At 42.3% G+C, this 12,755-nt stretch overlaps 1 protein-coding gene across 1 annotated transcript in view; it reads left to right on the top strand.

Annotated features, from left to right (window-relative positions):
• Window positions 1-411: 411 nt before the first annotated feature.
• Window positions 412-12,755, top strand: part of ELOVL4 (ELOVL fatty acid elongase 4) — a 35,591-nt gene continuing 23,247 nt past the window's right edge. The window contains exon 1 of the mRNA XM_065632675.1: window positions 412-782. Within this exon, the coding sequence (XP_065488747.1) occupies window positions 686-782 (97 nt within the window). The 5' untranslated portion in view covers window positions 412-685. The remainder of the gene's footprint in view (window positions 783-12,755) is intronic.

The raw sequence follows: 12,755 nt of genomic DNA, 5'->3' as shown, positions 1-12,755 counted from the left end.
CTGAAAAGCCGACACCCCCGCGCAAACACCCTGCGGCGAAGCGAGCGCCGCTGGCGGCCCTGCCCGGTCTGTCCGCCAAGGAGGGGGCGAGGGGGACAAGAAGAAAAATCCAAACTGCTACGTAGAGGAAATAAAGGAAATGAAAGTTGGCTGAAATATTTATTCCCCCGCCTGGTAAAAAAAAAAAAAAAAAAAAAATCCTATTCGAAAACAAAAGGCAAATTAAGATAACAAGCACCGCTTTTCCAGCCGGGACGCCCGCTGACGGACGACAGGTGTCCCCGCGGCCGCGCCGCCCGCACTGCGCCTGCGCGGCCGGACCAGGCGCCCCGCGGGCAGCCGCCGGCGGGCAGCGAGCCGGCGGTCACGTGGCGCGGGCGCAGCGCAGCGCGCGCTGGGGACGGTGCTGCGGAGCCGCGGCCGCCGCGCTGCACATCCCGCTTCCCAACCCCCCCCCTTCCCCGCCTCCGCGCCCTCCGCCCTGCCCGCGGGGCGCGGGAGCCGGTGACGGGAGCGAGGCGGAGTCTGGAGGGAAGATACCGAGAGATAGAGATTTAAATCACATCCCCGGCTGTAGAAGGGGCAGCAGCAGCAGCAGCAGCCCCGGCGCAGAGGCACGGACGCACGCGCCGAGACAGGTTCGCCGGCTCCGCCGCCGCCGCCGCCGCTGCTGCTGCTGCTCACCATGGGTGCCGCCGCCGAGCCCCCCCGCGCCATGGGGCTGGTGTCCAGCGTGGTGAACGACACCCTCGAGTTCTACCGCTGGACCTGGAGCATCCGAGGTAACGCGCCACAGAGCGGCCACCCCGGCCCCGCCACCGCCGTGCCCGGCGCCCCCAGGCCCGCGGTCACCGAGGCGCGGCGGTTCAAAATGGCTCCGTCTCCCGGGAGACGCGGGGCGCGCGCCGAGGGGGCCGAGGCGGCGGGCGGACCTGGGCGCGCGGCAGGGGCGTCCGGCCCCTCCGCACCCGCTTCCCGTCCCGCCGGCCGCGCTTGGGCGCCGTGTTTATTTATCCGCCCTAATCCCGTGTAACGGCCCGCGGCGCGCGGGGCATCGCTTCGCGGCCAAGGTGAGGGTGTTTCCCCGGGCGCCTGCGGGCTGGATGTAGCAAAACCTGCTCTCCGGAGCCGGCCTTCCTCTGGCTCCCTCGCCGCAGAGTGCCCGGGGTTGGCCGAGCGGCGATCGGATGTCGGAGGTAAGCGAAGCCCTCGGGTCATTTCGTGCCGGAGCTCCGGCGGCCTTTGGCTTCTGCGGCAGGTGGGAGTCCTGTGGCAGCATCGCGTGGAGTTCAGCAAGCGAAATGAGGAGGTGGTTGTTACCATCAGTGCAGAAGCTTTTCCCTTTATATTAAGCGTGTTCGGGTCGGTTCTTCTGTTTTCCGTTTTCAATATGCTCCGTTTTTGTACTGACACCCCATGGCTGCAGCGTGGAAGATGCTGAAGGAAGAGGAAAATATCTTGGAATATGGAGAAATGTGGAAAAGGAACTTTCAGTGCTGGGATGGCAAATGAGATGGTAACTCGCTGCAATAACCACTAGCTCTGGAAGTGTTGGCCAGCATGAATGGCTCTCTCTCTGTGGTCAAATGAAATGAGCGGGGTAGAGTCCCAGCTTTCATAGTTGCTATTGCGAGTAGCCTTGGGCAGTTGACAGAAGAATCGCTTCTCTGGATGTTTTCTTCATATTTTAGTTGTCCACGCAGTGATGAGGTCAAGGCTGTTTTGATTTAAACCTAGAAATACACGGAGCAAGACTCTGGAGTGAATGCAACTATGGATGTATTTTGTGGCAGTAAAATAAGTGGGAATGTGGAGCCTTCATTACAGACAGGAAGCTCACTGCATCAGCAGTCTTTTCTTTTCCGCCCCCCTCCCTTCTGCCATCTGTCAGATAATAAATTAATCTTATGTTATAGATGGAGGGAGCTCACATTTTTCTTTTTTGGCCACAATTTGCCTTCCCAGCATATCTTCTGAGTTTTTTGCCATATTTTAAAAATTAAGCCTGCGTGCATATTTTTTTCTTCTGTATTTAAACCTGCCAGAATACAAGATCAAATAAAAACGCTTGCAGCAGCACTGCATTGTAATCTACCAGTGTTAGCGCTCTTTCTCGGCCTCTTGCAACGTACAATTGTTCATAGACTGCCAGGTAGTGCATGAAAGAGATGCTGTTCTAGCCAGTCAATAGCATTTGCAGATGGCTATAAAAATAGATGTGGGTACAAAGTTGATATCCTTATGGATTGCTTGATTTGTTTGGAAAAATGCTTCAAGTTCTCATGTATTTCCTGAACTTCAAACATGTTATTTAAGTCTGTATATAGACCGTGTTTGTTGTAAGCAAAAATGATCAGAGGGAAAAAAAAAAAAAGAGGCATGAGAAGGCAAGTTTATGTAAGGAACGTAAAGCTAAGTAACGTACAGTAATACTGCATATAGAGCAAACTTTTCTTTCTTCCTCCTGCTTCTTTGGAGCATGTTAAGCAGTAGTAGGATGACATCGTGATGCCATCTGAAGTATGCTTAAATCTTTTACTAATGCAACATTTTACATTTTTGCTCTAAGCTCAGTAGGGTTGCTGTTAACTCAGGATTCCACTATAATGAAGTAATCAGATGAATTTTGCATACGACATGGAGAGTTTCTTGTTCAGGGTCTGGATTTCAGCGGGTCTTAGCAAGGATAGTTTTGGATAAAGCCTAAGTCACGTCAAAAGCATGTTACTGATCTTGTTTATACCCATTAGTATGTAAAACAAGATCCTTCTGTAGTTTTTACAGTCAGGTGCCCATGCGAAACATGTAGTGTCACACAATGTAGTTACAGGGTAGCTCTGGATAAGAAGTTGTCATTTATGAGGCAATGCTGCCTTGTGATTTAAAGAAGTCATGTCTTAATGCCCTAAGATCCGCTTGAATACCTGCTCACTTTGCTGCTTTTCTGCATGTTTTTGGGGTTTTTTTTTAAGAAAAAAATAATTGTCTCCATTTGCCATCTCTGAGTGAATAGATGTTAAAATCATGAATTCAGCACTGTTATGCGAATTCATGTAATTCACCTTTGAGTCAAGAACTATGGCAGTGATGTTGCCCAACAGAAAACGCAAATTATGGTATGCAAGACCATTGCCTAACGTTCAATATCATTAAATAAAAAACTATACCACGCAGCAGTGTTGCTCAACAAATGATGCCATGCAATAGCGTTGCACAATAAATCATACTGAAACACTACTACACAGCAAAATTACACAATAAAATGTGAAGAAATTTTGTTCCCACTACTACTCCTACATAAAGACTTCTCATTCATATGAAATCGAATGTACTTATTCTCTCCAGTTCTTGCTGCCATTTTTTTATTGGACACCCAAGCTCTGTTCTTAGTATTCAGCAGGACTGTCCTGCCAGTAGGTGTTTTTTTTTATAATGCTATCGCAGACTCTTGTGGTGAGACTTGTGTAGAGCTGTGCCAAAACATGCCACTGAGTCTTGTGCTGCTTTATTTTTGTGCTGTAAAGATTTGGGCTTTGTGCTGTTTAAAAAGCAATTGACCTTTTCTGAGACAAAAAAGAACCCCAAAAGGCCGAGTATATGATAAGCCTAACTGGGCTTTTTTTCAATGGTGTCACAATTTTTATAGTATTAAGCCTGCTAACTGAAGCTGGTTTGTTTGTGTTTGTTCGTTGTTTTGGTTGTGTGGGTTTTTGTTTGTTTGGGTTTTTTAAATTTTGTATTTGGGAATAATAAAAGTAGTCTATGACCTTTTCCCCCATATATATTATCAAATAAATTTTCAGCCTTCGCCTAATATGATTTTGCATGTAACTTTGTTGAAATACTACATTTTTTCCCTCTCCTTCCTTGGCTATCTTTTTAGACCTCATGAAAATCTAAAATCCATTGTAAGCATATATTCATGTAAAAAGTCTGAAGGAGATAGTTTAGAAAGCCATAAACCTCAAGAAGAGGTAGAAAGGACAAAAACTTGGTCTTAGCAGTCATCAGGAGAGAAAAAAAAAGGTAGTTGGGAGAACAGTTACTATCAGGAAGGATGATGTAGGAATTCTGTGCCATTATTTCTGTAAGGGCATGTGTCCAGTAACATGTAATATGTAGGAGAGAGCTTCCTTCTTTCTCTCTGCTGGGGTAGGTGGTTGGGGTTAGATCTGCCAAGAAGGATTAAGGATATGATTAGATGACTGAGCAAGTGACTTAAAGGGAGGTTCCAGGCTGAGTCCAGGAGAACTATTAAGATTAATAACTTGGGACACAATCCAGGAAATAAGAATGTGGAAATCTCAAAACACAGGTGAAGTTGGCAGTTGGGGAGGGGGGATGTAGGAGACTGTGTCTCTAAAAGGAGATTTGTGAAACCCTGTATAAAAAAGATTTATTTTAGAGAAACTATTTCATTTGGATGTGTCGAGTGAAAGAACAGAAGGATCTATTTGACTTTGGGTGAGAATGACTGTTCTTGGAGCTCAAAGTTAAAAGGAGGCAGGGCCATCTCAGGCCACGTGGGACTGCTTTGGAACAGCAACTATTTACAGCTGTTGCAGTTAATAAGATTACAGACTTTTTCCATCAGGAGGAGAGAGGAGGAAGATGCAAACTTTCACTTTAGTGGTAGGGTAGTCTTCTAAGTAGCATCTTGTTCAGAAGCAATATCAGCCGTAGCTTTTATCAGTTGGGTCAGAAGTGTAAGGCAATGAGGATGGGAACAGCTGCTTGCCTAAAAGTGATCAACTGGAGCAGCTTTCATGGGAACTCAAATTGCCATAAACTTGTGCCAAGAAGATCTTGGAACTAAGTTAAAAATGCTCTGGAAGTTCAGGTTCAGTTTCTTTTTCAGTCCAGGGAACAGAACTGCAAGAAAATGTGTTTCATATTCTTCCCTCCTTCTTGTCCCCGTGTAGAAACCAAGTGTGGCCAAAGGATCCTGATTGTTTTATGTTTGAGGAAAGTTTATTGGAGTGACCTCATTAATAAATATATAAAGGGTGAGTGTCACGAGGATGGAGCCAGGCTCTTCTCGGTGACAACCAATGATAAGACAAGGGGTAATGGGTTCAAACTGGAACACAAGAGGTTCCACTTAAATTTGAGAAGAAACTTCTTCTCAGTGAGGGTGACCCAACACTGGAACAGGCTGCCCAGGGGGGTTGCGGAGTCTTCTCTGGAGACATTCAAAACCCGCCTGGATACCTTCCTGTGTAACCTCATCTCAGTGTTCCTGCTCCGGCAGGGGGATTGGACTGGATTATCTTTGGAGGTCCTTTCCAATCCCTAATATTCTGTGATTCTGTGGTCAGCAGAGCAGTGGGATCGTCTGAGTGCAAGTAGTACCTTGTTGTATTTGTGCTGAAGCTGGAGGCAAGAAGAATCCCAATGAAAGTTCTTGAGAGAGTGACAATGAAGAGAGAATGAAGGGTGAGGTGAAGGTTCATGAAGTCCGTTTCACAGAAACAAAGCAGAATGTGTTCCTAAGCTTTCGGAGGTCTGGCTGAGCACCAGACTCAGTGATCTGGCGCGATACTTGTCTTGTAGATACAATTTTCTTCTCAAGGGAACAGGTTTTTTTCGATCTGTGATCATGACTGTGTGAAACACAAGGTTTAGACAGGAAGAAACACACCAGAAACTGGAGGAGCTTGTGTAATTTGGTTTAGCTGTCTTGTGGCAGAAACATGAATTAAAACCTGTGGCAGAAGCAACACTCGGAGAAGTTGATTACAGAAGTAAGGAATGTTAAAGGCTAGGTTATGAGAGTTTACTGTCAACCAAACTGAACAATAGGAGCATCCCAATTTACTTGATTCATTTCATTAAGCATCGCATTTAACTGCCTGTCAGTGGGGGGAGGGACTTTATTAGTGAAGAAAAAGCAGCTGTTGATATTGAAGACAATTTGCTGGGTGTTTGAAGGAAATTCCCACCATGTTTAATTGTGTAATTCAAAAGACAGATAATCAGAACAAAACAGATACCAAGCACCCTTGGAAATGGAAAAATCACTCAGAAAAGTACGTTACTGAAGTGGAAACATCTGCTTAGAGATTTTAGATGACTAAGCTTCAAGAACTCGAGCCTGAGGGAAAAGTCTGAAGAAAAGTTGACGCTGTGGACAAGGAGCTCAGTAGTGAGTGGAAGACTTCTCTTTCCTAAAGCAAAGGAGAAGGAGTTGTAGGTGTTCACCTGCAACTCTCAGCTCCAGCAGAAAGGTAAAACAGAAAATGCTTTCAAAGAGCACCAGCACGAATGTGATATGAACTTCTGTTGGAACACTCATCAGCATATTCCAGAAGCAAAAGGAAGTGTTTGGACAAAATGGCAAGAAAGTGACTCCTAAAGGCCTTCTAAGGTTGTGCAGGTAGCATATCTTGAAATCTCTGGAAGAAATATTACAAACGCTCTTAAAGTAGATATCATGGAAAAAGGTTGGGAAACTGCTTTATACAGAATTTAACCAAGCTGATTGCATTACCTTAGTACCTACTGCAGAAGGCCAAATGACTGGATGTTTAAAATTGTAGCATACCGTAAATTACTGTTGTGGAGTTTTCGGCAGATTGTTCATCCCAGCTAAGGCTGTATTGCCATTAACGAGGTGCAAATTGGCACGTGGTTCTGGAGCCACATACTGCAATGAGAGGTGAAGAATTCTTGAGCAGTTGAAACATCTGTGGCATGAAGCAGATGCATTCATTCTGGAGACTGCAGTGGCTATATAAATTGATTGAGTGTAGTGGTTGAGCTGTTCTTTGTAGGTAGCTGTCTCTAGTTGGAGAAACTTGCCTAAATGATCATGGTAGTAATTATTTATGCTGTGCTCAGGGTAAAGAGGCACGTAGCAGGGCTATGGTTATAGCTATGGAAGACCAGAAGAGGTTCTGTTTGAGGCAGCTATGCTATACTATCCTGTGCAACCAGGAAAGATTGTCAAAGGCTGCAGAAGGACAATTAGTAGAGGAAGGTGTAGGAAACACAGGTTGTAGTTCCTTTTAAGGTCTTGTAGATCAGGAGCCACGAGGAGTGGGTGAGGCAAGACTCCACTTTTTCCTCTGCCAGTCCAGACAGGTTTTTGGAGTTACTTGATTCATACAGAAAGGATTAAGGGAGCACTTAGGTGAAATGTGGATGAATGGAAAGGCTCCATGCAGACATGGAGAGAACTTTGAGAAGAAGAATTTACTAGGATGCAAGACTAGTGGGGGAAAGGCCGTGGTGTGTAAAGAGGTTTTTGAGGTAAGGCAAATGGGGCTAAACATGAATGGCCTGAAAAATGTTAGCTAAATGAAAGTTCATTTAACTAAGAAGAATTGGCTATATATATAAAAAAAGTATAGCTTTGGCTTTTGAAGGGTGTTGGTATGAGTGGAGTGTGCTTGGAGCACAGAAGTTGGGACAGTGTGCTTTTAAGAGCAGATCTGATCCATGAGGTATGACTTTTCTGACTTGCCAGCTGTTATATGACAGGGCTTTGCTTTCTCAGGCTGAAGTTGAAGCAACCGTTGCATTTCATAAGGAACTATTGTGTGGGGGACTGACTGACATCTCCTCTAGAAAGATGTAGCTGGGGGATACATAGTTTCTGGATCTTGTTTAGGTGGCAAGTGGGTACAACTGCGCTGAATTTTGTCAAGACTCAGGTGCTCCTGAGCTTATGGACTTCACAGTCTCGTGGAATTTTAAGGACATAACTGAAAGCAGCTCTGAAATTCAGGCCTGCTGGGACTTAGATGTCAGCTCTGTGGGGATTTTCAGGACTGCATCTGAGACTGTAAGTAAAGCAGTACGTAGCTCCAAGGCAAACCTAGAGATGAATTGAGTGCAACATGCTTTATCTTAACTCCCGCTGTGTGTGCTTGGATCCCAAGATAAACATGAGCTAGTTTACCTTTCTGTCATGGGAGGTGAGGGGCAATAAGCTACCTCAATTTGGCTTGCATTTGATACAAGTTAATGACATGCCCATGGGCATTAACTGGTCTTGGTTGTGTCAGGTTAACTCACTTATGTGCCTGCAACTCAGCTCCTTTCTTTATGTACTTGAATAATTTCAGTGGTTTGATCTTTGACTGCTGCCCCCGAGCGTTCTCTTTCTCTGTGGCATTGTGTCTGCTTGTATTGTGAGATTCTTCCCTAGTTTCACTCCATCCATCCACCTCCCACATGTACTCTTCTGTGTCAGCATAATCATGGACTCTTGACTATTTGGTTTGTTTCTGTCATATTTTCCTATTCCTCTTATCTCTTTCCGCAGTACCTCAAAAGTGTCTTCTCCCTGCTCGTGTATATGTTATGCTTCAGTTTGCATGCTTTACCGTGGTGTTTTTCTATTTTTTTTCTATTTTATCTGCTTATAGATATCATTTCCTTGTTTCCCTCTCCCAGTTATAGCAAATATAAGATATTGCTTTATGGCTTTCTAAATGCTCAGAGAGTGTTCTTGGAAGAAGGGAATTTATAAAATATCTTTCACTTTTTCTGTTGAGCCAGTAAATCATCTCTCGCTAGATAAGATTTTATGTCCTCCTATTCCTAAAGAACCATTGTAACACCTTGTTTTTAAATGGTTTAACTCCTAAAAAGGAAAAAAAAAAGTAAATACATGTGCTAAATTGAATATCTGGACTGTAAATAGGAGACTTCATAACCATATTTTCAGGGTTCATATTTAATATTTAGTGATTTACCACGAACAGATGTGCCCAATAGAAATACTTACACATGGAGTAGCCCAAAATGCTTTCATATTTAGGTCAGATTTTCTTCTACTCTGTCTAATCTCAGTTTCAGGGGTCCATGAATTTTTGATCTAGAGTGAGAAACTATCGCAGAAGCTATTAGAGAAGCTTAGATTTGGAGGCTATGTGTTATCATGAATGGTAACATGACTGTAGAAGTCAAAAGACTTTTAGCTGTAGCAGACATTAGGGTATGGCATTGTTTAGCTGCCAAACTGATGATTTAGCTGCCAAACTGACGATTTTGCTGCTGTGTACTTAGTGAAAGACTCAGACACTCATTCAATTCATAATGTACTTGTGTTAGGCTAACAGAAGACCTGCTGTACCTTACAACTGTAAATTTCACTTCTGCCCCTGCACTTTGAAGAGCTATTATATTTCAGTAACTCCTTTTGTAGTTTTTACTCAAAACAGAATTCCCACTTCATTCATCCTTCTGTAAAACCAAACTGATGAGCAGCATGTTTGTGCTGATGGAAACAATAAAAAAAAAAAGGGGGTAGTTTATCAGATTTCTGTGCAGTTTCTCGCAAATGTTCTCTAGTAGCTTTCTGGTATTATTTTTAGGTAGATTTCTCTTGCTGTTGCTGATTTTCATACATGTTCACACACTGCATCTAGGAGTCCCTAAATGTTCATCTGTAGCCCCAGATCATTCTGTGTTATGAGATCAGTGAGATAAGTTGTTTATATTTGCTGTGTAGTTAAGCATCAGTACCCTTCTGCTGTGTTAGCACATTAGTCAGACATATATCAGCGCTGAATTTACTGTCCCGTGTATGCTGAGTATGTAACATGTCTCTGTACAGTGGATAAGGCCTTGCAGAGTTATTATTAAACTGTTATTAATAATCCTTCATGTTTTTCAAGCATGTTAGCTTCTAACTGAGGGAATCTAAGAAAAAAAAATTCTGTCTCGGAAGATTTATTCTGTGGTCATCCCCTTCAGCATTATAAAACCATGAATCATACTACATGGACCAATAGTCTAATCTGTTATTGCAACATTGAATGTGCATAAATCTTGTGCTTGTATTACTGCTTACTGATACCCCTACAACTTATTTTTGTAGTACCAAAACCCACCACTTTTGCATGAAGTAATGACATTGTTTGAGCTCTCAGAAATACAGTTTTGGCTAAGACCAGAGAAGTTTGAATGAAAACTTCAATAAAGAAATCAATGTAGAAGGAAAGCTTGTTGAAGTGTGTTTTATGCAGCACTTTTATTTCTTTAGAAATACAGGGACATCGGCTGGATCCTAGAGTTCTGCAAATAGTAAAATTGCGCCCCGTGGGTCAGTTTGGGTTGGTTGGTTTGGTTTTTTTTGTTTTGTGTGGGGTTTTTTTGTTTGCTTCTGTTTAGTTTTGGGTTGGTTTTGTTTGTTTGTTTTTAACTTGTTTTCTTCATCTGTTTACTCTAACATTTAAGAAAAGGCATGCAGGTATCACTGCTCAGGGAATGCATCTTGCTTTTGTGATATTTGGAAAAATAAGATTTGACAAACGGAAGAATGCTGCATGCCTCAAGGGCTTACCATCTTGCAAGTCTTGTGTAAGCTTCAATGAGGATTATATTTTATTATTCCTTGAAGCAGAGAGTTTGCGCTGTTCTCACAAAGAGTCATGATCAACAGAGGAGGTAAATAAAAAATAATTGTAACAAGGCAATCTCTTAAACTCGAAAATCTTGAGACTTGATGGTGAGTTGATTTTGCTCCCAAACTTTGTAATAATTCTGTTATTATCCTTATCTTGAAATAAGTGTATTCTGTAATTACTGTGTACAGGCACAAAGGCAGTATTGTATTAGTGATTGAGTGATGAGAGGTCCAAGAAGACTAGAGTGCTAGTTGGAATAACGGGAATACTAGTTAAAATACATCTGAATCTTAACAACAAATTTGGATTAGGCATTCCTGTTACTTTAATGGGAGTTTATGAAACACATGCATATTACACAGGTGTTCATTAGCTGCAGCAGATGTTCTTCTTAGCTCTATGGTATTTTGATATTGCTCTATATAGGTTTAAAAAAGACACGAGTAAATTACAAAGCCTCAAAATTTAAAACAAAGCCACAGCTGGTTATAGGCAGTACCTCTTAGTCTGGTCTGTAGTCCTCTTGGGTTTGAAGAAGGCATATCTCATTTCTAAGTGCAACAGGATTTGTACAGCTTTGTCTACAAAGTTTTAAAATCTGTGGCTTTTGTTTTGCAGAGTATTTGCTTTCATTATTGATTGTGCTTGAGGCTGAATATTTTTATTATTGCATCTTAGCTTGATGTTTCATAGCTTGCCATAAAACTTTGATGTCTCTTGTTCTCAGCCCAAACAAATTAGTTTGTTCTTAGCTAGTTAAAGCTTGAGGATAGACAAAATACTTAACTCAGATACTTCCATTCATTCTTGAAGATCAAAGTAAATATGTTTTCTCTGTACTGTTCTGTATTTAAATAAATTACCTAAATCAGGCCAGCTGCTGTGCTTTGTCGTGCCAGGTTTTGGGAACCTTTATCCATAGCATTGTGTGCATGTCATCCTTAGCTGTAGCAGTGACATACTCACCTCTTTGGTTTGTTTTTGCCAATCATAACCAGTAACATACTCACCTCTCTGTTTTCTTGCCAATCATAACCGCTGCTGATGCTGTGATGTTATTGTGATAATACAGAATTCTTCTGTGAGGGAGTATGGCAGGGACTTGATTGGTATAGTGACTTGATTGGTATAGTTAATTTTTCCATGTCGAAGAGGTGCAAGGCTGATTTAAATGTTTGTAGAGTATCCAGAGAAGAGCCATGAAAATTATTAAAGGATTGGAAAATATGCCTTCAGATGAATGAAATAAGGTGTTTCTTTAAATCTAAAAAAAGCCGCTGGCGAGCGACCCGGTAGTTGCTTATAACTACTCAAATGAGGAGGAAAAAAAAATTGCTAAAAAAGCTGGGTCTTCAGTCTAGCAGACAGAAGTATCACAAATTGGTTAAAATTGAATTTGAATTCCTTTGAATTTAGGGAGCAAATTTATGCGGTGGGGCAGTTAACATTTTACAGCAAGCTGTTATATGTTCTACTGGGTTCTGAGCCTCTGAAAAGACATATCCTATAGTAAAATGGGAAATTCTTCTAAGGAAGATCTCCTAGCTAAAATGTGAGTTAGGGGGAGCTTTATGGCCTTTGTTTTGTAGATTATACTAGATTGCAATGTTCCTGAGTTAGGTACTGGTATCTTTGACCCTGTCAGACTCCTTAGAAATACCCACAGTGCCAAACAACTGCAGGCATTGCCAAGTATGATAGGTGAGATAAAGGCGAGAAAGAAGCATAAATGGGACTTTCCTGGTGTCCCAGTCCTTCTGCTTTCCTGCAGCAGCTGTCTGTCTGCACAATCCCTCCTAGGAGGACATAGGCTTTTCTGATTGAAACAGGAGTGAGGCTACAGGCATGTCATTTTAGTTTGTGCACTGGCTTCAATCCTCTATCATAGTATTTCTCATAAAGAAACTTGGTAAACTGAAGTGACTGAGGATTAGAATGCAATATGTCCAATAAATAATCAATATCAGAGCAGACAAGTTAATTCAAGCACTAAAGACCTTTAAAAGAATCATTCTTTTTGGACCAAGCAAACCGCTCTATTAAAATTGTAATAAATAAGTGAATAGAAGATTTCAACTCCTGTAGGTGTTCATCCAAAAGTTATATGGCCTCTCAATTTTGACTCGGCAATGTACTTCAACTGTCTTCAGTCTCAAGTTGTGCAGTACGTGCAGTGAGTCATGTACTGTTCTATAGGCTAAGTTTATAGCTTCAGCTGTTGTTCCATTTGTACATTTTGAGGTTTTAGTTAGTCAAAGACTGAGCTTTTTTTCTTGGAATCTCTACAAACTGGTAACAGTAAATGTACTTTTAAGTGATTCTGATGCATTACTCCATTCAGTTTAAAAGCCTAGGGTCCAATCATGTAGATGTTTATTCAAGTTTACTTTCAACTGA

The sequence above is a fragment of the Caloenas nicobarica genome, chromosome 3, assembly GCF_036013445.1.
Source record: "Caloenas nicobarica isolate bCalNic1 chromosome 3, bCalNic1.hap1, whole genome shotgun sequence".
Classification (NCBI taxonomy): Eukaryota; Metazoa; Chordata; class Aves; order Columbiformes; family Columbidae; genus Caloenas; species Caloenas nicobarica.
The sequence above is the reverse complement of the archived record's forward strand: the minus strand, read 5'-3'. Positions and strand labels throughout refer to the sequence as shown.